Source organism: Salarias fasciatus, chromosome 3 (genome assembly GCF_902148845.1).
Source record: "Salarias fasciatus chromosome 3, fSalaFa1.1, whole genome shotgun sequence".
Lineage (NCBI taxonomy): Eukaryota > Metazoa > Chordata > Actinopteri > Blenniiformes > Blenniidae > Salarias > Salarias fasciatus.
This window is the reverse complement of record NC_043747.1, coordinates 8,893,635-8,921,316: the sequence shown is the minus strand read 5'-3', so window position 1 is coordinate 8,921,316 and position 27,682 is coordinate 8,893,635. Positions and strand designations below refer to the sequence as shown.

Genomic DNA, 27,682 nt, shown 5'->3' with positions numbered 1-27,682 from the left:
GGCAGAAAAAGGATTTAAAGTTTCTAAACAGAAGCTGCAGCTCTGCCGACCCAGAGTAACCTTCCTGGGCAGAGTGGTGAGCCACCCGGGCATATCAGTCACAGGAGACCACAAAGACACAATATTGTCACATCCGAAGCCAGGGTGAAAGAACTGAAGATCTTTCTGGGCTTAACTAACTACAGCAAAAACTTTGTGAGCGAATATACAGAAACAATTCACCCTCTGCGCCAAATGATTAAAACTGCAGGAAGTAGAAATTACTCCCACCTGCTCGAATGGACTGTGGAGGGAGAAAAGGCCTTCATCAAAATTAAACAGTGGAAGCCATTGAAGCAGGACAACCGAGCTGCGTAAGGGGGGTGATGCCATCGCAAACTCCATTCAGAAAACAACTCACATAATGACGGGACATGAAACTTACGCACACATGAACCATGCAGTAACAAGTTTTATTACAAGCCAAAGATTTTCACTTTTACCAGACAAGGAAGCTGAAGAGCATTCTCATTCTCCATCAGACTGACACTCGCTTTGAGGCAGCTGATAACATGGCCTCGGGGATAAAACAGAATGAACCACATGACCGCTGTAATGGAAATTTCTCATGTATGCATGCTTTTTCTCACTTGTAGTGCTCACAGAGGTATTTTTGTAAACAACCGTAGCTCACACACTCAGATGTGTGAGGAACCGCGAATGCTTTGTCTAGAATTTACTTTTCCTGATAATCTTAGCGTAGCAGCTGCGGGCACTCGTGGGAGTCTTCCTGTGTCCAGTCTATGGCTGGGTGCAGTCAAGGCCCCTGGGAGTGAACGTAGCAGATAGTTATTAGAGGCTTGCACGCCCCTGCGAGGGCAGAACTCACTCTGTTACTCTGTTGACTGCGTGACTTCTCCTGCTGTACAGCATAATAAAAGAGACCAAAACGAACTCACCGGCTGATGCCCTTTATTAAATAAAATTGCCATAACAGTTGGCGTCACGAACAGGATCCTACGAGTGGAATCCGGCGGAGGACAGAGACCTGGTGATTGGCCATCCTGCGGACAAATTGCTGCAGCCCCGCCGCCATTGACGGACTCTATGGGGACTGGGTCTGAGCCTACCGTCCGGACCACCGCTAGGATCCATGAACTGGTTTCCCTCCTTTTCGGGGAAACTCCTACAAGCACCCGGTGAGTTCTTTCCATATTGGACTGGTTGGAGGGCGAGTGACTGATGTAGTGCCGGTCACTATAATACACAGCATAAAACTTCAATCCTCCCAGAGTGTTTAGTGTTTGGAGTGGGAGAGAGATTGGAGAGGGTTTTTTAGCACTTTTGCACCCTCAGGTCTGGGCTGGAACCGTAGAGGCGAAAAGGCCGTTGGAGACGTCCAATTGAAAATGGATAACAGATCTGTTGACCACTAGGAGACCGGAAAGGGGTCATTTGTCCCCTGCCCCGGTGTCGGACGGGAGAGGAGTCATTTGGCCCAGGCTCATCTGTTTGTCAGAGTACGTCTGATAGACAGGTTGGAGGGACCTGGTCTTCTAGTGGAGAGTCCTCCAGACACCCCAATATGTAATGACATGTCAGGAAAGTATGGGCCCGAGTGTGTGGGACGTGTGAGAGAATTGAGTGAATGGTTTGGGTTCCCCAAAGGGGGGAAGTTTGAGCATGAGACAGTGACTGGTTCTGCTAAAATGTTCACTGGGAAACAGGAAAACCAGGGATAAGAAGAATGATTGAGAAGTCACTTTGGATGAGTGAAGCTGGAAGCAGAGAGAGAAAGCAGAGGGACATCCGCTTAGGGAGAGAACAGGGAAAGAAAACATCATGAGGGACATGAGAGGGTTTTACTACAGATACATGTGTCTCCGTGCCATCTGCTCTCTTTCGAGGTTGGTTCGTACTGGACGTCGGATGTGTGAGGGAAGCGACTGGACTCCTCCCCTTCAAACATCCATCCAACCACCGTGGCCTCTGCTCTACTCTACTCCCACCCTCTCTGACGTGTCGAACTCCACCTCTGCATCGGCTTCCTGCTGAAGGAGTGGTCTGGTCTGTCAGACACTCCCAACACATCGGCGCTGGAAAGCACCACCTCCTGGATGAACGATGGAAGTGAAAACCGAGCCAACAGCACAACATCATTCATGGTCGTTCTTCCGAAGCAACTCTCCTCAGGGCTCAAGCTACAAGAACCACCCTGACGGGGACGGAGGACGCCAGGGTGAAGCTGGTGGACAGACTGGACACTGGGTCCGTAACTGCCCACATAAGAACTGTGGACATGGACGATGGTGTGGAGAACCACGCAGAGGAGCACAAGAAGGGGGGACACCGGGTCACGCTGAATTCTCATCTGACTGATGGAGGAAATTCTGACTGAGAAGATGAGATCACCATTGATGACATGGGTGACGTACGCAAAACAACACACAACCCGCTAACCGCAATGAAGAAGCGCTTTGCACTGATACACAGCTTGCACAGGGTCAGTATAGAGTAGCAGAGCTTGAAAAGAATACAAAAAATTACACACTGATTAATCGTATTTCATGCACAATTAGTAGGGATGGGACGAGATCTCGTGTCACATGCCGCGAGATTAAGTACGTTTATATAAGGCAAAAACTCTTTATTAACTGGAATATTGACGGATACATTACATGGCGTACAGCCACACATAAACATGTGCAAAACCCTGAATATGCTCATATTCATATTTAAAAACCCGGTCGAAAAGGACATGAAATACTGTTCTGCGCATGTTCTATCCACAAGGAATCTTGGTCTTTTGAGTCCACAAACTACTTGTGATACAGTTTAATTGATACGACGTAAAGAAAATGTGCAGAAACGATGGTTCAGTTCTTCTCTTTTATTGAAAAAACGGTGCATCGCATCAATGCACATTTTACCACGTCTTACCGGCTCACACTCTCTAACAACATGCAGAGAGAGCCTGCAGCGGCTGTGGCGCCCCTCTTCCTCTGTGGTGTCTGTGTAACATAAGGTTGGACGTGCAAACAGCGCACCTAGTGGCATGAAGTGCAAATGCAGTCATGGCGTCGTCTGTGCGCCGCGGTTTGAATGGGAATAGGCGAACGAGGCGGACGCCGAGGGCGCAGTGTAGAGCGGAGGGCGCCGTGGCCGTACAAGGGGCACCCCGACCCGACACTCCATGCTCCGACACTGCATGTGAGTACCGCGCTGCCCCCAACACCTCAGCACCAAACACCCCTGACCTCAGGTTACAGTGGAGGTAACAGAAAGCCAATGATCTTTGTGAGAATTTTCCTTTTTCTTCCTGTTCTTTTTGTAAATACTGTAAATAGTTTTCAAGCTCATCATTTTGTTTCTTCACTTTGGGATAACGTTTTGGGAAATAAAATAACCCTCAACACCATCTACCTTTAGCTGTGCCATCATTTCAACAGCAAACAAGGATCCACATCACATTAAGCTGTTGATGGAAATGGAAAATGTTTCACATCATACTGAATGCTTTTATCCTCTTGAAAACATGACTTTGTAACAAGGTGCTTTGGATTGTGGATGATTATTTTGTGGCCAGTCTTACCTGCTCAACACCAGAATCATTGAAGTTGTACCATCTGGCTCCTCTGCCGTCCTGAGACTTGACTGTGGCTGTGTAGTGTCCACTTTTCAAACTACCAACATGTTCTACAAACGCATACAGATCATAGATCTGACCCTGATCACAAGAAAGACAAAAGAAGTCATTAAAACCATGATCAATGAGCAAAATATGAATAATACAGTTGCTTATTTCCACTACCTGTGGAACTTCCAGGGTGTATGGGACATGCACAGCACAGCTGTTTTTGGTGTATGACATGTAGCGATAGTCGAACTCAAACCTCTTCAGCAGCAGTGTCAAAATGTCTGGATGATGCTTCATTTCACATTTCTGAATCAAACCAATGAGATCAGAATTTTGTTAAAGCACCATCAACCTTTCCACAAATCCACAAATCTCCGATGAGTAAATATGAATTAGAAACAGGTTTTTCTTCACTCACAATAGTAGCGTCCCATTTCTCACCACAGCCGTCACAGTACAGCTGGTTTTGTCCTTTTAACTCAGAAATCAAGAAAAACTCTTAGACACCCTTCTCCTGAAAAGAAAATGAACCAAATCATTCACAAAATATTTGATATTTTTATTGTTTTTGTTCCATATCAATACCTAAAGAGCAGAGTGAATGTGTAGAAGGTAACACTCTCAGATCTAATTTGGGCTTTGCAGGATGTTTGCATGTTCTCCCTGAGCATGCATGAATCTCCAATAAACTGGATGGACTGATGGATTGATAACACCAGAGGTGGGTATGTAACGACAAGTAACGAGCGTTACAAGTAGTTAAATTACTTTTGATGGGAACGACATTAAACAGACCTGCACAGACACAGTCTCTTAGGTGGACTAGAGCCGTGATTGAGGGATCGCAGACAGAACATCAATCGTGGGTGAACCATTGAGACAGCCTGGATTCAATGGGTGCAATTCTAATAGGGCATCAAACAAAACAGCTGCTCCATTGATTGATTGAGGAACCTGGACCCAATGGGTGTAAGCGTTTACTGAACCCCGGGCTCCTACCATGTGGAACCGGCTCCCAGTTCTGCTCCTTCTCTCGTTTAAGTGTACCGTATTGGCCCGAATATAAGACGATGTTTTTTTCCAGAGATCGCATACTCAAAAGTGGGGTCGTCTTATAATCGCGGACTTACGGTAGATGGTCAATACGCATCCGCGCCGCTAGATGGCGCCAAAGTATCACTGACCAGAGAGCGAGTGGCGCGATGAAATGAGATGAAATGATCTGATGAAAAATGGCGGATCATCTGGAACAAAGGGGATCGAACGCTGGACAACTGAACAAACAACAGAGGCGAAGTTATGATGCCAACTTCAAACTGATGGTGATCAACGCAGCAGAGTCATCAAATAACTGCCAAGCCGCCAAGAGATATGGTGTAGCAGAGTGCCGCGTTAGATATTGGAGAGCACAGAAAGAACGGCTACAAAATGCTAACACGATGAGAAAAGCTTTCCGTGGTCCCAAGAGCGGACGCTTCAGAGAGATTGACAGGAGGGTGAGTGAATACGTCTCTGAAAAACGGAATGAAGGAATGCCCATCACCAGAGCCGTGATTCAGCTGAAGGCACTGGAAATAGCTAACGAGCTCAAAATCCCGCCCACCAAGTTCAAAGCGAGTCTCGGCTGGTGTAAGAGAATGATGCGGCGAAATGGATTAGCGTTGAGACGCAAAACAAGCCTTGCTCAACGCTGGCCCTCTGACTTCAGAGAAAAACTACTGTCATATCAGCGGTATGTGCTTGGGTTAAGAAAGAAACATCACTACCCCTTGGATCAGATGGGCAACGCTGATCAAACACCTGTTTATTTTGACATGCCATCACACGTCACCGTGGAAAAGAAAGGAGAGAAATCCGTCCTTGTCAAGTCGACTGGTAATGAGAAAAGCAGGATTACAGTGATGTTAACGTGCCTTGCTGATGGTACAAAACTGCCCCCATATGTGGTTTTAAGAAGAAAGACAATACCCAAAGAGCCCATGCCACCTGGAATTATTGTTCGTGCTCAGGAAAAGGGCTGGATGGAGACAGAGCTCGTGGTGGACTGGCTCAAGGTTGTGTGGGGCCGACGGCGCGGGGGGCTCAGAAAAACAAGAAACATGCTGGTGTTGGACGCTTTCCGTGGACACTTGACTGAGCCTGTCAAAAAGCAACTACGCTCTATGAACGGAGACCTAGTGATCATTCCAGGTGGGATGACAAGCCAGCTACAGGTGCTTGACGTTGTCGTAAACAAGCCATTTAAGGATAACCTGCGCAAGAAATACACAGAGTGGCTCCTGTCTGCAGATCACGCACTGACGCCAACTGGAAGGATCCAGAAGCCTGCTGTACGTTTGCTCTGTGAGTGGGTCCTACAGGCATGGGATGCTGTTTCATCAGAGAGCATCATCAACGGCTTCAAGAAATGCTGCATTTCAAACGCAATGGATGGCAGCGAGGACGATGTTTTGTGGGAGGAGGTGGGGCCCGCAGAGCAACGTGAGGACGGGAGTGATGAGAGCGACAGTGAGCCCAGTGAGGCAGAAGATCTCTGTGAGTAATGGACTGTAGTCTATTCTGAAAAACATATGATGAGCCAAAGGACACTCTGCACTACTGTTTATTTAGTCTGACTTGTTAATGTTCTTTATTAGCACTTGACTTTGATGTTTAATGCAATTTATTGCACTGTTATTACTTCAGTGATGCACTACTATTTTGTTGCAGTCTAGAATTTGTTCTTTAGACTGAATTGTTAATGATTATGAAGTTGAATAGAACTTTAATTTGATGATTATAAAGTTATTTATATCATTCATGCAGTTTTGACCCCCTGAGGCTTCTTATTTGTTGCTTTTTTTATTTTGAGAAAAAGAATATATTTTTTATTTAATACCATAGTAATATTGTTCCATCTTATATTTCTTGAAATGTTATCTCAGTTGGGAGCTTCTGAGTTTATAATAATTGTATAATAAAAAGTTGTTTTATGAGTGACCTTATTGTCTTCAGCATTTTTTTTTTCCACAAAATGATCTTTGAAAAATAGGGGTTGTGTTATAATTGGGGTCGTCTTATATTCGGGCCAATACGGTAATTTCATTGTACTACTGTAATTTCATTGTATTGCTACATGTCATTGATGATTGTTCCTCTTGTAGCCTATGTACCCTGTGTTTATGTATGAATTGTATGTAGATACAAGAAACTGTCTGTCCTATCTCCTTCTCTCTCTGTCCCCTCACCCCAACCGGAATAGCAGAAAGCCGCCACCTCTGAGCCTGGTTCTGCAAAGGTTTCTTCCTGTAAAAAGGGCGTTTTTCCTTTCCACAGTCGCTTATGCTTGCTCATGTGGATCTGTTGGGTTTCTCTGTAAAAGTGTCTATAAACGACCATGTTGTAATTGGCACTTCATAAATAAAGCTGAATTGAATTGAATTGAATTGACGCCTCGGGACTGGTGAGCGCCAAAATCTTCTCAAAGTGTTCTGCTGCATCACTTTGTTTATTCACTGAAGAGAGGAGAGGAAACGTGTTAGTGGATCACCGCCATATATTTAAAGATAAAAGTGGATGAACTGGATTTCAGCGGCTGCATGTTATTATTCACCAGCATCATTTCATGTCATGGAGGCTTTTATTTCCTAAAAGCTTCTGGAATTTGTTTCAAGAATTAACACTTTGACACGTTTTATGAATTAAGAAATTGAATTCAATCAATTCACTTCAATTGATCAGTCAGGTCCACAAACTGCGAGGGAGTAATTCTCTGACAAATGGAAACAGGGGTGATTCTACAGCAGCTTATCAAAGCTTAGCAGAACTATAGAATCACTTTTTCTAATACTCATTTGTCTGTTTTTCCACAGATGCAGTGTAACCAAGCCATTCAGTCTGAAACACTGTCACACTGTACCTGAGCGAATTCACAGCTTGTGTGTGATTCCGATGGTCTCTGCTGGGCCTTCCTTTAACTCATCAAACAGCTCTGACAGCTGTCTGTCAATGTGTGTTGTGTTGCTGTTGTCCTCAGTGTGCCTGTCACAGTGAAGACCAAGTGATCAGAGACAGACAGACACACTGCATCCTATCATACATGCACGGCGCAAAATAAACTTGGTCACAAACCTTTTCACAGCTTCTCTGAACTCTTCAGTCATGCACAGCACCTGCAGCATGCTGTTCAAGTAACATGTTGATCCTTGGTTTCTGAGGCCATAGAACTTGTTATCTGAAAAGAAAAAAACATCTAACATTACACATCTTTGTGATATTTCAGGAGGGTTTAATTCATCTCTTACCTTTAGTGATGCGTGAGTCACGTGCTTGTTTATTTTTCTTCCCTTTAGACATTATCCTTCATTGAACAGACTCAACTTCACACTTATTTCTCCAGCAGGGTTTTTCTGAAACTCTGCCGAAGCAAATGCAGTCTGCTATGAACTTGCTTTAGTCTCATGACACACACACACACACACGCGCACACACACACACACACACGCACACGCACACACACACACACACACACACACACACACACAGCCTTCTACCAACTGTCTCTTTCGGTTCTCCAGTGATGCATTCAGGGTATTCCGGGAAATATCATTATGTCTTCTGAAGAGAGTCTCACTGCACTGAATAGAACCGTAATTGTGTAAAACAAACCTGAGATCAAATTAAACACTCCCATATATAATGGGTGGGACACTTCCACAGCGTAGTGAATGTGCAGATTATAATGTGTCCACCAAAGTGTTTTGTGTGTTGTTGGATTGTGTATTTGATGAGTTTGACGAGGGAGGCAAAAGTACCATCCACTTCCACTATGTCCGCCGTCAAGCTCTCCTCAGACCCACTGCTGAATAAACAACAGCTCGCCCTCACAAAAAAAGTAAGTAGGCTGTTCTGAATGACTAAGGAATTGCCCTAAATGGGCCAATTTGCCAAAATGTTGAAGTATCGCTTTAAAGGAATACTCCGAAGGGTTTGGACCCACGCCCTATCCCTATCATTTACAAAGTGAGATAAGCTCATAAATACCTTATTTCTGTCTGTGCGTCCAGCTGCTGGCTCCCAGCTGTTAGCATCATAGTTAGCTTAGCTGAGCTGCTGGAGGTGAAGAGGAAACAGAGCCGGACTGATGAAAGTGGACAAAATACTCCTTCCAGTGGTCCAGGGGATGGCGTATTAGCACGTGAAGTAAATCCGAATGGTTTATAAAACATTTTAAGACGTGTTTTCCGTTTCAATCCGTTAAAATAACATGTTGATACACAGATCTGCACAAGCATAGTGCTGCGCGGAAGGATATACTGGACTGCACAGCGGCTGAGTCTATGGCCTCTACTGCTGTGCTCCGCTATATCCTTCCGTGGCGCACTATGCTTGTGCAGATCTGTGTGTATCTATGGAAGTAAATTTGTGTCTTTATTTTTCAGTCAAAAAAAAAAAGTTGCTCCAATCGCGAAACATGTTTTCAATCAGAAAAAACGTCACTTCAAAAAAAAAAAAAAAAAAAACGTTTTCAATCAAAGAAAAAACTTGTTCAAACCCCAAAAAATATTTGATACCCCAAAAATCTGCATATAAACAAATTTTTTCTTTGATTGAAATTTTTTTTTTTTTGGTTGAAAATACATTTTTTGATTGAAGTCCTATTTTTGGATTTGAGCCATATTATGGGTAGGACATTTATTTCTTTATTATTCAATCAAAGATATAACTTCAATAAAAAAAAATGTTTTCAATCAAAGCAAAAAAAAAAATGTTCGGAGTGTTTCGACTTTGTTTTGACATTCAAACACCTTTTTTTCCGGTTGAAGTGAAAAAAGTTTTGAAGCTTCTTTTTTGAAACCTCTTTTTTGAAGTCTCTTTTTTGGAGCATGTTTTTTGATTGAATCATTTTGACACAAACGTCCCACAGTGGGCGGATGCTTCTCCATTGGTCGGGCATGTTTGAGTGACAGGTGTCCACACCAATGACGAATCTCTCTAGAAGAAGCTAGAAGCTGGAAGCTAGCTACTGGTGTGTGCGGGGAAGTCCGTTTCTATTTGCAGCTGTCGTCACGCTGTTGCATTGATTGATTGTTCAGGTCTCGCTTGCAAACGACTTTCTATGATCCACGTTTCTGAGTGCGGCAGTATTTCTTCAAAACGGGAAGATCCTGTTGCGTGAAAGGCAACCACAGTCGGTCACGTCGATGGAATGGGAGCAGGACAGACGACAATCTACGTTTTTTCCAGTTTCCCAAGTGGAAAAGAAGTTACGGAGAACAGACTGAGGAAGAGGCGTCGGATGGCGGGGGTCGCAGCAGTGACATGAAAGAAGAGCATCACTTTCGACTCCATATCTGACAACATGCTTGTTTGCTCTCGCCATTTTCATAAAGGCAAGTAAGTGAGTTTATTCGTTTTTAAGCAATGCTACTGAAAATGCGGTTTCTTTGTGACTGAAGTCACGTTAGCGGTGAAGCTAGTTTGCAGCTGCCAGCGAGCCTGAGCAGCTGCGAGCCAACTTCACTTATAAACTCCGGTCAGAGGAGGAGGGCAGTAGAAATGGGATGATCACTTCATGCTAAATCTGTTTATTTTATTTCTTCATCTTAAATTTAAACGTTACGGAGGGAGTGACCTTAAAGATCCAGTCAGACCGAAAGAGAACACGTCTTGTCAGTTTTGTCCTCACAGACAGATAAACACACACTCCCTGGTACACCGCAACACACAACACATCAGATCTGATCTCCTTTTGAAAACAAACATACAGTCATTGATTTGTTTGCTATAACTGATCAAACTAAATTTACAACAGATCTTAGAGGAGAACACAGTCAACAGCTTCAGCAGCAGCAGCAAAATATGTCAGATGATGTTACAGCCTGAGAAACAATCAGCACAACAACAAATCCATCTGCACCTGTCTGTATTTACAGTCCTTGTAACTATGTGCAATGTCATGCAAGAATCCAGTGTTTACTAGCTTTCTCAATTAAACCTAACCTGTGTCTGCAGGTCAACCAGCCTATGAAATGATGGAGACTGATCCAGACTGGACACCTTCCCTAAATCTGGACACACATCAGTCACACCGACAAATGCAGCGATGTAGGTGGGAGCAGCTACGGAAAGTGTCACCACAAGCACCAGAGACGGAAGTCCACCGGGATGCAGAGAATGGAGAGCTGCAGACCGAGGAGGGGACCTCGGAGCCTGGACAAAATAACCAGAGTGAGGCCGTGACACCTGATGTTGAGGAAGACATCAGTCAGCTGGTTACAGAAGATGACACACACACAACACCAGTCAGGATGCCACACAGACTGAATGTGACCTCTGTGAGTTGTTGTTGTTGTTGTGATGTGTACGGAGGTCAAACTCCCAGCATTTACAAAAGGCTGCTGTCAGTTAGCAGCCAGAGATGCGGAGGAAACCAGGAAAATGGCACATTTGAGGATTCATGTTGAAAGAGTCACTGGAAATATCTGTCAGGAATATAGAATCTTGTCAGGGACCATACCCATACACATGATTCTTCCATGTGAAGGTGAAGAAGTCACACTGCTGAATAAGATTCTAAATGTGTGCTGTGCCCTGACAAACCACTGCCCATCAGTAGTGTAGTGACATGGACAGTGAGCAAAGACTGGATGTAGTATATATATGTATGTAGTTAGACCAGTAAAAGCCCTGAACTTTTTTTCTCAAAATTTGTGGAAGCGCATGTTTTTGTTTCTGACATACAATAATAAAGGTTGTCATTGACACTTTTGGAGTCTTTTTGAGTTATTGGTTTTTGTTAGCACATAAGTAACTACTGTTGGTTCTGATAATCAACTGTGCTCCTCATTGGTAATTCTGTTGCACACTTGAAGGAATGACCCGACTCCTGTGGGTTTTTTAAAGATGAGCTTTAGTGAACAGTTTCTGAAAAACACATGACACATGGCTGTCACCTCTGTCTGGGTGCGTTCCACCATATTGGCCCAGACAGGTTTCCATCTTAACATATTAACATAAAAATCCCTAAACAAAATACAATCTTGGTACCACTCCCATCTTATTATACCATATTTACCATCAAAGCACAAGCATAACACGAACACATGACCCACACAATCCGCCTGTGGCCTGCACATTAGCTCTCCTTGCTAACAGTTAGCATCACCATTCATTTACAGGGAAAAACATCACAAAACATCCTCCAAACATCCTACACTGTTAAACGGCCAACTCCTGGACTCCCTGGGATCGTGTGAGAACCATATTACTCCCTGTGTTATGAATAATTTGCAGCTTACCTGAAAAACACATGACACATGGCTGTCACCTCTGTCTGGGTGCTTCTACAACATTACAGGAAAACTACACAGTCATAGTACTTTATAGTACTTATGCAAGTAATTTGTAATGTATTAAATACAACAGTACTGATTACGTGAACTACTTATTGAAAAAAAGAATTTTATTGCACTTCAAAGTCAGACGAAATTGGCTTTTATTTACAACAACAGGGAACTTGGTTGCCAAATTACAGGAAAACTACACAGTAAAAATACTTCGTAGTACTTGTGGAAGTAATATGTAATGTATTAAGTCCAGCAGTACTGATTTTGTGGACTACTTATTGAAAAAAAGGATTTTATTGCACTTCAAAATCAGGCGACGATGGCTTTTATTATTATGTCTCATGAACTTTGGAGATAAATTTCAGGAGAAGTATACAGTAAAAGTACTTCATAGTCATTGTACAAGTAATATGTAATGTATTAAATCCAGCAGTACTGATTTTGTGGACTATTTATTGACAAAAAGGATTTTATTGCACTTCAAAGTCAGGCAAAATTGGCTTTTATTTACAACAACAGGGAACTTTGGTGACAAATTATAGGAAAACTACACAGTAATGGTGCTTCATAGCACTTGTGCAAGTAATTTGTAATGTATTAAGTACAGCAGTACTGATTTTGTGGACTAATTATTGAAAAAAAGCATTTTAATGCACTTCAAAGTCATGCAACAATGGCTTTTATTCACATCAAATGGGGACTTGGGCTATGAATTACAGGAAAACTACACAGTAATAGTACTTCATAGTCCTTGCGCAAGTAATTTGTAATGTATTAAGTACATCAGTACTGATTTCCTGGACTACTTATGGAATAAAAGGATTTTAATGCACTTCAAAGTCAGGCGACAATGGCTTTTATTTACAACAACAGGGAAATTTGGCGACAAATTACAGGAAAAGTACACAGTGAAAGTACTTAAACGTCCTTGTACAAATAATATGTAATGTGTTTAGTCCAGCAGTACTGATTATGTTGACTACTTATTGAAAAACAGGATTTTATTGCACTTCAAAATCATATGAAATTGACTTTTATTTACATCAACAGGAAACTTTGGTAACAAGTTACAGGAAAAGTACACAGTAAAAGTACTTAAAAGTACTTGTGCAAGTAATGTGTAATGTATTAAGTCCAGCAGTACTAATATTGTGGACTACTTGTTGAAAAAAAGTATTTTACTAGACTTCAAAGTCAGATAACAATGGCTTGTGTTACTATGTCTGATGAACTTTGGCAACAAATTAGAGGAAAAGTACACAGTAATCATACTTCATAGTATTTATGAACATAATATATAATTTATAAAGGTCAGTAATATATAATGTATTACATGCAGTGAGCTGTGTTCCATGACCGCAGTAAAATACAATTCTGATCTTCGGAGTATTCCTTTAAAGCTGCTGCTGGGTCAACAACAACTTATCTGACTGATTAGTTGATTCTTTCGACTTCTGCCTTTCTAATTTCCTCTGAAGTGGTGGAGAGAGGACTGAAGCTTGGTTTTGTTATTTTAAGTTCCACAATTTTGATTAGATTGGATCCAATTAAAATTAAAGCAAAGAGCAGTATTCTCAACAGCTATTCAAAGCAGTTGTGGTTAGTGTTTAACTATTGTACTCAGGATGATCCAGTTACAGTATCTTTATTGCTGAGTGTGGTAGGCAATAGTTTTATAGCTGAAGCACTTTGACCAAGTGAGAAACTTTTGTGCCACTTTCCACTTGATGGAGAATAATCAACAGAGCTAAACTGTGAGGTGAGGGCACAACATGAAGAGTCACTGCCAGCAAAACAACACTGAGCTGTTTCTAATGTTAACACACATGAGAGACACAAAAAAACAGCGACACCATTCAGCTCTCTTCAGCAGGGTGTAATCATGTGGCTCTCTCAGAAGAATTATCCCACTCATGCTGGAACATACAGTTACTGTATGTTTTTTTTTATCATGTTGTGACACAGAGGCGAAATTTGACATTAAAATTGGCCAAAACAAAAATACTTGGAAAAAAATCACAGTTATTTAGTTTTTATTGTAGTGTACAATATTAACCATAAGTATCAAATTGAAACAATGCAGTGTTTTAGAGATGCGTAAAAGTCACCTGATGGATGGTTTTGGAAATTTAAAGGAGTCATATTATGCAAAATTCACTTTTAAAAGGTGTCTTTACAGTCATATTGCCTCCCAGAGCCTCTGTATGATCCCCCAGAAGTGAAAAATTCAGTCGCCTCCCTCAATTGTGCCCTCCACTTTTAAGAAAATATACACTCAAACGCGCGGTTCTGAAATCTCCCTCTTTCTGACGTCATGAAGAGGAACACCACTCCCCCCCGGAAGAGAATCCAGCCTTTGGCCGGCCCCCGGACAGGTCGCTCATTTCGGCTGTATTTTCTCATCCATCGCCAGTGTTTTCATAAAGTCAGCTCCGCCACCGTCTTCGGGTGGGTCAGCTGACGAGCTGACAGTTTTTGCTAACTTAGCCACAATTAGCTCGGATGGGATCGTAGCGGAGCTCCTCTCCCCAGCAGAGAGGCACTTTGAGTTGGCCACGGCTGTGACGGCGCCCGGGCGTCTGACTTCCAGGGGCTGAGTTGGGGCCGATTGGGTAAACGGCCTGGAGCTGCTCCACGGAAGCTGGTCCCGAAGCCGGTGGAGACGCACGGCTCGCGCGCGGCCGCTGGGCCGCTCCTCTCCTCGCCGGGAGGCTGCTATGCTCCGGTGCCCAGCGGAGGCGCACTGCGCGCGGGGCGCAAAGTCAAGTATGGGTGGCCGTTTGTGCCATACATCGCCTGGTACAAAACGCCGTTAAGAACGGCGCTTTTAACACCGAGCGCCGCCAGGCGCTTTTATTTTGAAACGCCTCCCGGCGTCTCAAACGCCGAGCGCCGCCAGGCGCTTTTGGACGCCTAGCGCCGCCACGCGCTCCATAACATGCTAATATTCTCCTCCCCTGAAGTTTCACCAGCCAGTAAAAGGTATCAGTCTTCTTTTTAGAGGAACTTTTTTCCATATATGTTTTATTGTCCACATGACGTTTGCTACATTAAATGTATTAAAATCTATTTTTTCCTTTCTAATCAATTTTTCAAAACTCAAATGTTTAAAAATAAATCTGAGATTCTCTCTTTAGGGTCTATGTTTGTCTGTTACAACTTTACATTCCCAGTACAATTCAGTTTTTTCAAATAATATCTGAATGCATGATTAGAAGAAGTATTTGAATATTTGTTTGGTAGTAAGTGTCAGGGATGCTGAACTACTTAAACACAAATCTTCACACTGGTTATGTGGCTCCCGCTTAATTTATTATGACATAATTTGTTTTATTTTGTTACTGCTTATATTTTTAATAATAAATCACACAACATAAAACAACAGTTTAACTGGTACGAAGGCACAGATAATTATTTCACTTATAAACATGTTATTTCTGGCTGCATAGGGACATTTTATCTCAACGATGCAGTCATTGGACACCATGACATCTGGGGAGCCACCAAGCAGGTTACTGTCAGAGAGGAAAACTGTTTTTCCTGGATCGTCACACCAGTGGGCTTCATGTATTCCTCTCAATTCCTAAGTCACAAGCCTGGGGTCAAAAAGATAATTTATTGCACAATGTGTAGGTGCTATTACAATCTGTTATTACAAAATAGAAGGAGAGAAGGAAATAAATATAGGCTCAACTATTCAAGATTTCTTTGTTTACACAAGACTCCTTTGTGGGGGGTTTTTTCTATCACAAGGTGGGATTTATTTATTGTATTTATGAGAGTTAAAACATTTCCGGTGAAGGAATCTGATTCTACATAAATTTTGAAAATGTGATCTAACTTTTTCAAAGGTAAAAAATCCCCTGTGGGAACATTTACAATCCCTTTGTCCTGTTCTATTTGCAAACTTTAGCTGCTCTGAAAACATGTCAGATAAGTAATTTTTTGAACATTTTCCACCCGATAACCCTGTAAGTCTCCTCATTAAGCTCACCCCTGATCAAAAGTATTTATTTTTTTGTTTTTAAACATTTCAGTTTTGAAAAATTTATTAGAAAGGAAAAAATATATTTTAATACATTTAATATATCAAACGTCATGTGGACAAGAAAACATATATGGAAAAAAGTTCCTCACTCAGTTTTCAAGCGCCTGGTGGCGCTTTAAAAGCAACTGGCGGCGCTCGGCGTTTGAGACGCCGGAAGGCGTTTCAAAATAAAAGCGCCTGGCGGCGTTCGGCGTCAAAAGCGCCGTTCTTAACGGCGTTTTATACCAGGCGATGTATGGCACAAACGGCCACCCATAGTCAACACACACCGACAGCGCCGTCCGGATGAAGAGGGCTGCTCCTCTGAGAGGTTGTCTGCTCTCCATATCACACGAACAACACATGATATAAACAGAAAATAAAAAATAACACACCTCATTTCGCTCCTGCAGGGTTGCTCGGCTCGTCCAGCCACATTGATCTGTAATTTATAGTACTTCCAGCAAGGATGAGTACATGGTTTATGTTTATGTTTTGATCTCAAATGAGAGCTTTTCTTTATCCAATAGTTACTTTTGTATGGTTCATTCTACATAAAAACGATAATTTCCGCGTTTGCTACTGTCTGGGACCCTGTTCAGCTGATTCTCTCCTCCCGAGGTGGCGTAATAACAACATATAAGAAAAAGTTTATGTCCGTGAGGTCGTGCATTGTGTTTTATTTTGAAACTTCCGGTGCAACTTCCTGTAAGGTGCTTTCTTAACGACAGTGATTTACTAGGTGGGCGTGGCCAGATGCGTTCAAGTTCATCACGGAAAATAGGCTGTCAAAAACAGGCTGTTCTGAAGACGGCTCCTCAGAGCCACTTTTTAGAATGCTCAAACTCCAAACATAGGACGAATTTGGGGCAAACAAACTTATATACTATGTTTTTGGGCGTCCGTGACCTATATGACGTGACTGAAAAATAGCATAATATGACTCCTTGAAGAAGAAGAAACCTCTTCAATGACCTTAAAGGATCACTTGTCATCTGTTGGTTTGTGAATGAGACTCTCATCATCTCCTCTCTTCATTCTCTCCTCACCTCTCCTTCTCTTAACTTAATCTTCTGAACTTCTTCTGCCGTGAACTTCCACATCTGCTGCTGTTCTGCTCGTTTCTTCTCCCTCCACATCTGCTGGACTCTTTCCTTCCTCTCTGGCTGCCTGTCTCAGTCCGGGTCTGACTTCATCATTCAACCAATTTCCCCCATGAATGAAAAAAACACAAAGAACAATCAATATCATGACCAATAGTTTTTTCCTGGAGAAGATACGTTGAAGTCCTTGCAAAAGTTTGACCATGCTTGAAAGACAGGACTTCTTCTGCTCATTTCCTTGTGTTTGTGGTGTTATTTCCAGCTTCATCTGCTTTCCTTCATTTTTATCTTTTTTTATTGTATTTTTCCCTGTATCACGGTGCCTCATCCTATTCCACCATTTTGGCTTTTTCTCATTCTTTGACACAGCGGCAGTGTTTGGGTCTTCGTTCTGGTTTTGGCTTTCATCTCTTATGGTTGAGGAGCGGTGTGTGATCACACTCGTTTTAATCGTACTGTTTGATTTTGGCTGAGAATTAACTTTGCCAGAATCATGTTTATTCTTCCACTTATTGTTCCCTGGCGCCACGTTGCCAGCTTTGCTTTCTCTTTTTGTTTTGCGTTGACTCTGGTCAATTCTCTCACGAGCAGAGCTGTTGGTCGACGGGCCTCTGATGTTTGCATCTGCAGCACACAAAGAATCAATTAGAACTCCAGCTTCAAAAAGTTGACCTGACAGCCTTTATGTTATTGGCAAGGATTTTAGTTAATGTTTAATGTTGAATTTGATAAGGACACGTACTTCAAAAGTTGTGACACAGCAGTGTTATAATTGTGTAAATGTATGGAAAATGGTAAGAACCAGAGAGTTAATTAGACTCTGTGATATTTTTCCAGGTTTTTCATATTGTTGTGCAGGTTTTCAGGTTGGTGAAAGTCCCTTAAATTTAGTATCTTTCAGACCATTTGTTGGACCTGCTGTTAAATACAGAGCATATTTCAACCTTCTTCCAACATCTTTTGTGAATGAATTCATGTCTTTACCTTTTAAGAACTCGGGCTGTTATTCAAAGAAAATGTCCAACAGTTTGATCCCATCAGTTACAAAACAAAATAATTTGTCATGAAAAAAAAATGATTTTGATTCTCACCTTTTCTCTTCCTGTAAAACAGAAGGTAAGGACTGCTGGAACCAGATAGAAAACTGTAGAAAAAAGAAAAGAAATGATGTTCTCCTATATAAATAAAAATAAATAAATAAATGAAAAAACAAGGATAAAAACTCTTACGTTTTCATGTTGTCCACCTTGAGGTTTTGATCAAGCTGTTGATGAAAATGGAAAATGTTTCACATCATACTGAATTCTTTTATCCTCTTCAAAACATGACTTTATAACGAGGTGCTTTGAATTGTGGATGATTATTTTGTGACCAGTCTTACCGGCGCAACTCTTGAATCATTGAAGTTGTACCATCTGGCTCCTCTGCCGTCCTGAGGCTTGACTGTGGCTGAGTAGTGTCCACTTTTCAAACTGCCAACATGTTCTACAAACGCATACAGATCATAGATCTGACCCTGATCACAAGAAAGACACAAAAAGTCATTAAAACCATGATCAATGAGTGAAATATGAATAATACAGTTGCTTATTTCCACTACCTGTGGAACTTCCAGGGTGGGTGGGACATCCACAGCACAGCTGTTTTTGGTGTATGACATGTAGCGATAGTCGAACTCAAACCTCTTCAGCAGCAGCGTCAAAATGTCTGGATGATGCTTCATTTCACGTTCCTGAAAGAAAACAGTCAGGTTTTAATTCTGTTTAATCACCATCAACCTTTCCACAAATCCACAGATCTCCAGAGAGTGAATATGAATTAGAAACAGGTTTTTCTTTACTCACAACAGTAGCGTCCCTTTTCTCACCACAGCCGTCACAGTACAGCTGGTTTTCTCCTTTTAACTCAGAAATCACGAAAAACTCTGCAACACCTTTCTCCTGAAAACAAGAAAAGGACCTATTAAAGAAATATCTGACCTTTTTATCGTTGTTGTTCCATACAAATACCTAAAGAAGTCAAGGTAGGACTCTCAGACTTGATTTGGGCTTTGCTGGATGTCTTCATGTTCTCCCTGAACATGCATGAGTCTCCAATTAACTGGATGGACTGATGGATTGATATCAACACACGTGATTGTTAAGTGGTTTTAACAATGAATTCACTCACAACGAAAACTCTCTTTTTCAGCCTGCACGAAACCTTGATCTAATAATTTGATAGATTTTTTTTTTTTTTTTTTTTTTTTTTACATTTTTGTTTTTCAAGCTGGTTTGTTGGACTGTATAATCAAGGTGTGTGACAAGAAGTTGAAGTCTGTTTAAGCTTTAAACTGGAAGGACGAGACAAAGAGGTGTGACAATAGTTTAAGGCTACATTCCCTTCCTATGCATTTTTTTATTCTCTATGTCATTTGACTACATGTGTGTTTCTGTCCCTTCAATACAAATTATGCTTCCGAAGGAACTTGCCTGGAGAAGTCAATTTACTTCTTTTAATCTAATCTAATCTGATCTTACCACACTGTAGCTTTGACTGCAGGAATCCTCCAGTGGAAGAGGAAGATGCCAGAATTTCCCCTCTTCATAGGTTTTGTTTACACATTTAAGGCACTCTGTTGTGTGGACCAGATTTCCTCGAAATATCTGAAAGCACAAATAGACTGTGACTGACACGCTGATGAAAAGTTAGTTTTCATCAAACTGAGGAGTTTCCGTCACTCTTACCTTTGAAGCCTCAGGACTGGTGAGCGCCAAAATCTTCTCAAAGTGTTCTGCTGCATCACTTTGTTTATTCACTGAAGAGAGCAGAGGAATCCTGTTAGTGGATCACTGCCATCATTAAAAAAAATCAAAGTGGATGAACTGGATTTCTGTGGTTGCATGTTATTATTCTACTTTGTAAGTGCTTAGCCCTCCTACGGGCTTCGCTATTGGCACTCTCCCTGGTGCAGCCAATCAACTGAGACAACAAAAAGCTTGACGCACCAATCCCCGCCTCCCGATGGTGCAGCTCCACGCCCCCAAGGGTATACCCCGAGCTGGAGGCAGCCATTCTCCCTTCTTCTTCCTCAGCTTCACTTGTGACATTAAGAAGCCACAAGTTTCTTCGGATCAAGATTCATCGGATCAAATGGATGTACCGGCCCATGACCAGTCGCCATTGGGCGTCGGGCCTATCACCCTGCTCATCAAGCAAGATCTTCATGAGCGCTGATTTGTCTGCCTCAGCTGACAGCATCACTGCCTTCCTGCCTGCCTGCCTCACGCTGCCTTGAGGTAACCCAGCGGCGAGCGGCTTTTATTGGCGCCGTCTCTCCGGCTCCCGCAACGCACCTAACTCCACGGCCCGGGCTCCTGCTATTGAGCGTCCTGGTCCCGGCATCATCACCAAGGTTCAGCATCCCGAGAAGCCTCTGGATCATGCCGCCTCCACCAGGTTTGTCCCCGACAAAGCGCTGGTCCGCGGCCCCAAAGTGGCTGCCCGCGCTCCTTCGTGGGTCCTGCCAGTACCTCGCGTATGCTCCAAATTGCTTTTTCCGCCTGTGTCAGCACAGTGAAGCGTCAGAGCAGCGGAGCTATCCGGCCCGGGTCCCCGCCGATTAGCACCCCGGCCCAGGCATCATTCATAAACGCCTGTATTAGCAATGAAGCGTCAGAGCAGCGGCGCGGTGCCGGCCCGGGTTTCCGCTGATGAGCGTCCTGTCCCTGGCATCATCACTGAGGTCAGCGGCCCGTGAACCTTGGGATCACGAAGCCTCCACCGGGTTTGTCCCCAGCAAAGCGCTGGTTCGTGGCCCCGAAGTGGCCGCCCACGCGCTTTCATGGGACGCTCCCTCCACAGCCCTTTTTGCCGGGGGCCACACATCTCCCGAGGCCGGGAGGATGGGTGGGCTGTCCCTTCAGGCCATGGTACAGCCACTCACTCTCCACCTCGGACATGGCGTGCTATGTTGGGACCGCTTTCTCCCTGATTGTCCAGGACGCTAAGAAGCGGCTATGCCCTGCAGTTCGCCTGTCGCCTGCCCCTCTTCAATGGGATTCTTTGTACGCGGCTCGCATGCCCTGCGGGGGCGGCCGCTCTCGAAGCAGAAGTGTCCTCGCTCCTCCGCCGGGGCGTGGTTATGGAGCTGAGCGCGGAGGAGGCGCAGTTGGGGTTTTTATTCCCCCTACTTCTTGGTTCCCAAGAAGAGCAGAGGCATGAGACCCATTCTGGACCTGCGGGTCCTAAACACTCACATATCTATGGAATGAAATCCCTATCAAAATTCAAGAGCATTTTAAATTGATTTGAGAGCAGCATTGATCGATTACGTTCTCGGATTTCATGATATTGTCTCTCAGAACTCTGCTCTCGCGCTCAAATTTGCTCTGCGCGTGCTCAAACTGTGTCCTCGCGCTCGCTTACGATGCTCTCGCGCTCAAATTTTCCCTGGGCGCGCTCAAACTGTGTCCTCGCGCTCGGTTACGACGCTGCTCGCGCAGATTTTGTGCGCTCGCACTCAAACTCCTCCTCTTGCTCTCACGGAACTTGTGCTCACGGATCTCTGCTCTGCTCTCGGATTTTTCGTGTACCAACGCTGTCAACCAATAGAAAGCCGGCTCGCTCTGACCAATCAGATTATCCCTGTTTGTATACGGGTGCGTTCGCTGTTTCTCAGGAGCGTCGCATACGGGCGGACACCCTTTCAACGGGTTTTATTCACTTCCTCCCTCCGGGGCTGTAATAAATGTGATTTCTTTCAAAAAATTTTATCACTGTTGGAATAAATATCATGCAATACACACAACAGCGTCCAAGCTTCTCATTACAATGGCTGTATTGTATAATAATAGCCGCATCGAACACTGCTCTTTGAGGTGTGCTGGTGGAGAAAACAATGTCACCATCCTGAAGGGACGAGGTACCTTTTGTCAGTTTGATTTTCTGTTAAATTGACATAATCACATTCCAATAAACGGGCCAAATTCAACTCGTTTTCCCGTCCTGACTGACAAAATGGATTTTCCACTCATTTCCCGTTTGACAGGTGGGCGGGGCTTACGCAGAAAGCCCAGCTGACATGAGATGTGTGTTTATGCCGTTTGTTTCAACGGGACGCCGCGCACAGCCCGCTCAAGTCCGCGCAGAAAAATCGACTTGATTTCTATTTAGAAATCGCCATGAGGATATGAACGGGCCCGCGCGTTCCCCGCGCGTGGAGTGTGAAAAGACTGATCTGTTTGCATGCAGTTCTGACTTTTCTGCGCAGAAACCGTGCAAAACCGGACAGATCCGCGCCCGCACAGCCGCGTATGTGTGAATCAGGCCTCAGTGGTACGGTTGGACCCTTTACACATGCGCAAGCTACGACGGTGGACAGCGGCCGCACTGCATCCACTCTAGCGGTGTTTGCATCGGCCATTACAGCGGGTTACAGGGGCTTCGGACGCTTTTCTGCACGCAGTCACCCGCTGGTGAAGCGGTTTCTGCACGGGGCATGTCGGCTACGGCCAAGTGGGACCTCCACATTGTGTTGGAAGGTCTTAAGGGACCTCCTTTCGAGCCTTTGGAGCAGGCGGAGGACCGCTTTCTCCCCTTTAAGGTCTCTTAGCATCTGCCAAGAGAGTTGGGGATCTCTGCGCCTTGTCGGTCCACCCATCCTGCATGGTGTTCAGCCAGGATGGGGGACTCATGTACCTTTGGCCTAACCCGGCCTTTCATCCCAAGGTGATCACTTCGGACTTCCGGTCACAAGTGATACGGGCCGGAACGCTTAGCTCCCTGCCCAGCTCGTCTGGGGACGACCCACGGCTGCGGTTGCTGTGCCCGGTTAGGGCCTTGCGTTGTTATGTCCAGCGCACAGCTGGCTTTCGCACAACGGACCAGCTGTTTGTGAAGTTTGGAGCAACGCTGACCTCTCAGCGTCTCGCCCACTGGGTTGGGGGCGCTATTGCAGCTGCTTACGAGGCACTGAATACCTCGCCACCGGCAGTGATTCGTGCTCACTCGTGGTGTTCCTCTTGTTGACGTCGACCAGAGGAAGATTTGAGGATAGCATTTTTGAGTGTGTATTTCCTTAAAAGTGGAGTGCGCAATTGAGGGAGGTGACTGAATTTTTCACTTCTGGGGGCTCATACAGAGGCTCTGGGAGGTAATATGACTGTCAAGACACCTTTTTAAAGTGAATTTTGCATAATGACTCCTTTAAATCCCCAAATGCTGCGTGCAGCACCGCGTCGCGTGACTGCAGCAACTCTCGTTTGATGACATACCCGGGTCCGTCGCATGTTATTGCACGTCACGCGCGAGGGCTCCCATTGGCCCCTGCTCAGCCATTGAGCTGCCTTCATACACAAATGTAAAAAATTGTGAGAAACTGAGAATAGGCGCTGTGACCCCAGACCAAACCGCATCTTTGTAAAGTATTGGAGAAGCACGTTTTGGTCATGGCTGGTCAGGCTAGGTTTTCCCCGCCTTCCGCTGTGGCTTTGCCCCGGCTAGCGAGTGTGTGTGTCGCTGTGGCGATGCTTGGTCGCGGACGGCGATTCGGCGCATGGATGCCCGCCTCGGTCTTCAGGAGTTCTGCGCCCGTTCTGGATGAACGGTTTCTTTACTTCCGTCTTACGCACCAATCCCGTCAGCAGGCAAAGTACATTTATCGACCTACGGCCTTCGCCTGATGTGTGCCACTAGCGAAGCCCGTAGGCGGGCTTAGCACTTAAGAAGTAGAATTAGTAGTTACTGGACGTAACTCCAGTTCTACGAGTAAGTGCGTGCCCGCCTACCTGCTGGCCCAGCTGTCTGCTTCCCTTACTTGGCTGATTCAGAGGAAGGGAGAATGGCTGCCTCCAGCTCGGGGTATACCCTTGGGGGCGTGGAGCTGCGCCACCGGGCGGCGGGGATTGGTGCGTCGAGATTTTTTGTTGTTTCAGTTGATTGGCTGTGCCAGGGAGAGTACCAATAGCGAAGCCCGTGGACGGGCACGCACTTATTCGTAGAGCTGGAGTTTCGTCCAGTAACTACTAATTTACCAGCATCATTTCATATTATACGGGCTCCTATTTCCTAGAAGCTTCTGGAATTTGTTTGAAGAATTAACACTTGGGCTACTTTGATGAGTTCATACATTTAATTTTCTTTTTTTTTGGTCCGATTTCTAAGTTAAATGGATCAGTCTGGTCCACAAACTGAGAGGGAGTAATTCTCTAACAAATGGAAATAAGAGTGATTCCACAGTGCCCTATAAAAGCTTAGCAGAACTATAGAATCACTTTTTCAAGGATTGTTTAATAATCATTTGACTATTTTTCCACAGATGCAGTGTAACCAAGCCATTCAATCTAAAACACTGTCACACTGTACCTGAGCGAATTCCCAGCTTGTGTGTGATTCCGATGGTCTCTGCTGGGCCTTCCTTTAACTCATCAAACAGCTCTGACAGCTGTCTGTCAATGTGTGTTGTGTTGCTGTTGTCCTCAGTGTGCCTGTCACAGTGAAGACCAAGTGATCAGAGACAGACAGACACACTGCATCCTATCATACATTAGATCCTCCAGAAAAATGCGAGCAAAAATTCTTGATTATGCGTACTTAAATCCCAGATTATGCGAGCTAAAATGCTTGATTATGCAAATGAATATGCGGGGTTTTTATGCCATTGTATGCGGTAAAATTGCGGACAGTTGTGAAGTATGCTGTGAAATATGCGAAAGGATGCCAGATATGTGGGTTACCCTCTCTCTCTCTCTCTCTCTCTCTCTCGCTCGCATGCACGTACGCACGCACGCACGCGCGCGCTCACACACACACACACACACACACACACACACACACACACACACACACACACACACACACCACTAAATCACATTCATTTTATATTAGTTTGTTGTTTATCTTAAATTGTTACTCACCAATGCTCATCAATGGAACACACACACACACACACACACACACACACACACACACACACACACACACACACACACACACTTTATCATAGGTTTTAGCAATTGTGTGTGTGTGTGTGTGTGTGTGTGTGTGTGTGTGTGTGTGTGTGCGTGCGCGCGCAATTGCTAAAGCCTGTGAGAAAGCCTGCGGTGTTTCAAATGAACTGGTTTTCTTGTTAACTGGTGACTGACTTCCTTTAGCACTTCCTGCTGCTGCTGCTGCTGCTGCTGTAGTAGCAGTGGATGTTCAAATCAGACTCATTTAAGGTCGGACACGGCTTTTTGTCTGGTTTTTAACATCTATCAGCAACAAGGGACGTGAAAGAAACCCAGTCGCCAGTTAATAGGGAAACCAGTTCTTCCAAAACACCGGCTCCGCTCCGGTTTCTGGACAATGGGCCATTTTCACAGCTCCACTACTTCCTGAAATTAACTGTGCACATTCATTTCCTGTATTGCATTATTGGCCAAAATGATTAATCCAGGTGTGTCTTGTTGCAGCAGTCTAAACCAGACACACCTGGATTAATCAGTTTGGCCAATAATGCAAGACAGGAAATGAATGTGCACAGCTATTTTCAGGAAGTAGTGAAGCTGTGAAAATACCCCATTCTCCTCCGCTAGTTTGCTGCTCCGTTCAGGTGACTGGAGCTGCTGCGGAAAACTGAAACTCCGTCATTTACATGAAGGCAGCGGTGACCGCTGGACTCAGGAGACACGTGAAGGAAGCGTGGACAATTTGCACAAAGGAACGTTCTCAGACAGTTGTGAAACGGCTCTCATCATTCACTTAAAAGAACGCGTTCAAACGAACGACTTGTTCATTGAACGTCACAGCACTTCAAGCGAGACCATTTCTCTTTTTTTCGTGGTAAATGTGAGATTATTGCGGGAATTATGCGCCCTTTTGGAAAATATGTGGCCCCTTCATAATCAGCGGCAAAAGGGTGATTTATGCGTTTATTCATGCGATCGCATAATCGCGTTTTTCTGGAGGGTCTAATACATGCAGGGTGCAGAATAAACTTGGTCACAAACCTTTTCACAGCTTCTCTGAACTCTTCAGTCATGAACAGCACCTGCAGCACGCTGTTCAAGTAAGATGTTGATCCTTGGTTTCTGAGGCCATAGAACTGATTATCTGAGTGGAAAAAAAATACATCATTACACATCTGTGTGACATTTCCGGAGTGTTTAATTCATCTCTTACCTTTGGTGAAGCTTGAGTCACGTCCTCGTCCCTTGCTCTCCCCTTTAGACATTATCCTTCACTGAACAGACTCAACTTCACACTTGTTTCTCCAGCAGGGTTTTTCTTTCTGAAACTCTGTCGAAGCAAATGCTGCAGTCGTATCATGAACTTGCTTTAGTCTGATGACACACACACACGCACACACACACACCAGCCTTTGTGTAGTTTTTCTTTCGGTTCTCCAGTGATGCGTTCAGGGTATTCCGGGAAATGCCAGCATTTCTTCTGAACAGATTCTCACTCCACTGAATACAAACCTACCGCTACCACTGCGGTCAAGCCTGCCCTCATTTCAGAAAGCACGGTCAAGCGAGCACTCAATTGATTCTACGGTGTGCGCATACTCTGTGCATTACGGGAACAGCATTTTCACAGTGACTTCACAATAGAAGTTGGGTCACGTTGAATGAGAGCTCTCTTTTGATTTGGCTAACCAAGTTAGTTTTCTCAAGTTTTCACGACCTGGAGTGACAGGCACAGTGAAATAGATATTCTCCTGCTACAATGACAGAACTAACTCTATCAAATTAAACACGAACACACACCAAAAACAAATCCCCTGTTGCCAACAAACCGGTCCACTTCTGACTGACAGTAAACCCCCCAGGGTCCCATTCACCAAGTGTCATCCAGATCTGATGTGTAGTTTCAAAATAAAAGCCCTCTGAAATAGCGCATTTTTGATTCATCCAACCACATTCAAAGTGAGATTGCCAGACGGGTCCAGCGATCGGCGGAAGCACCGTCCAGAAGCGGCGAGGATGGCTGAGGATGGTGGCGATGGCGTGAATGCGGGAGCTTGCCCGCCCACCGCTCCGGCAAGAGCCGCCGTCAAGCTGCCGAAGTATGACGGCGCCGGCTCACTGGAGCTCTTCGTCAAGCAGACACGAGTCGCCGCAACGCACAACAGCTTGAGTGACCAAGACACCGCCGCGCATCCAGCCCTGGCCTTGGAAGGCAAGGCCCAGCAAGTTCTCTTTGACTTGGCGCCCAGAGAAGAGCGGGTCCTGGCTGCGTTAATCACCGCACTCGAGCGGCGCTTCGGGCAGCGCACCGTAGAGGCCGCTGAAAGGGAAAAGCTGAATAACGGCTGCTGCTGCGAAGGAGAAAACCTGGGCTCCTTCGCTGCTGACGTCCAGCTATATGCACGGCAGGGCTTCCCCATCGTCCCCGTAAGCATGCTGGAGGAACTGGCCCTCCATGCATTCCTGCAAGGACTCACGCCTGAGCGGCTGCGTCAGCATGTGCGCCTCGCTCCCCTGCAGACCTTGGAGGAGGACCTCTGGGAAGCAGAATGAGCCGAGACGATCCTCTCCACTCCGCGGGTCGGCGCCAAATCACCGCCGCGTGTTCAACTGGCTAACACCACCGAAGAAGACACCGAAGCAGCCCTCCAGGTGCAGCGCTCAATATCGCCCCAAACAAT

At 44.6% G+C, this 27,682-nt stretch overlaps 1 protein-coding gene and 1 long non-coding RNA gene across 2 annotated transcripts; both read right to left on the bottom strand.

The window, feature by feature from the left end:
* Positions 1–7,041: 7,041 nt before the first annotated feature.
* On the bottom strand, positions 7,042–7,823 carry LOC115383825 (uncharacterized). Its single transcript, XR_003930765.1, has 3 exons — positions 7,727–7,823; positions 7,515–7,636; positions 7,042–7,110 (listed from the first exon to the last, which is right to left on the bottom strand). It is a non-coding gene; the product is annotated as an uncharacterized LOC115383825 (long non-coding RNA).
* An 8,989-nt stretch (positions 7,824–16,812) lies between these two features.
* Positions 16,813–26,961, bottom strand: LOC115383674 (ubiquitin carboxyl-terminal hydrolase 3-like). Its single transcript, XM_030085829.1, has 11 exons — positions 26,215–26,961; positions 26,043–26,145; positions 24,418–24,539; positions 19,800–19,870; positions 19,593–19,718; positions 18,918–19,013; positions 18,674–18,805; positions 18,455–18,589; positions 18,303–18,337; positions 18,165–18,217; positions 16,813–17,697 (listed from the first exon to the last, which is right to left on the bottom strand). Exons 1-11 carry the CDS (start codon positions 26,264–26,266, stop codon positions 17,036–17,038), a joined length of 1,587 nt encoding a protein of 528 aa, XP_029941689.1. The 5' UTR covers positions 26,267–26,961; the 3' UTR covers positions 16,813–17,035.
* Between the last annotated feature and the right edge of the window lie 721 nt (positions 26,962–27,682).

Excerpts from the sequence above, each read along its gene's own strand:
- LOC115383674 (XM_030085829.1), bottom strand. The coding sequence starts at position 26,266 with ATGTCTAAAGGGGAGAGCAAGGGACGAGGACGTGACTCAAGCTTCACC. Across the intron at positions 18,806-18,917 it reads AGAAAAGGGACGCTACTGTT|GAACGTGAAATGAAGCATCA; the intron begins GTGAGTAAAGAA and ends GTTTTCTTTCAG. Across the intron at positions 18,338-18,454 it reads ATGATTCAAGAGTTGCGCCG|CTTGATCAAAACCTCAAGGT; the intron begins GTAAGACTGGTC and ends TTTCATCAACAG.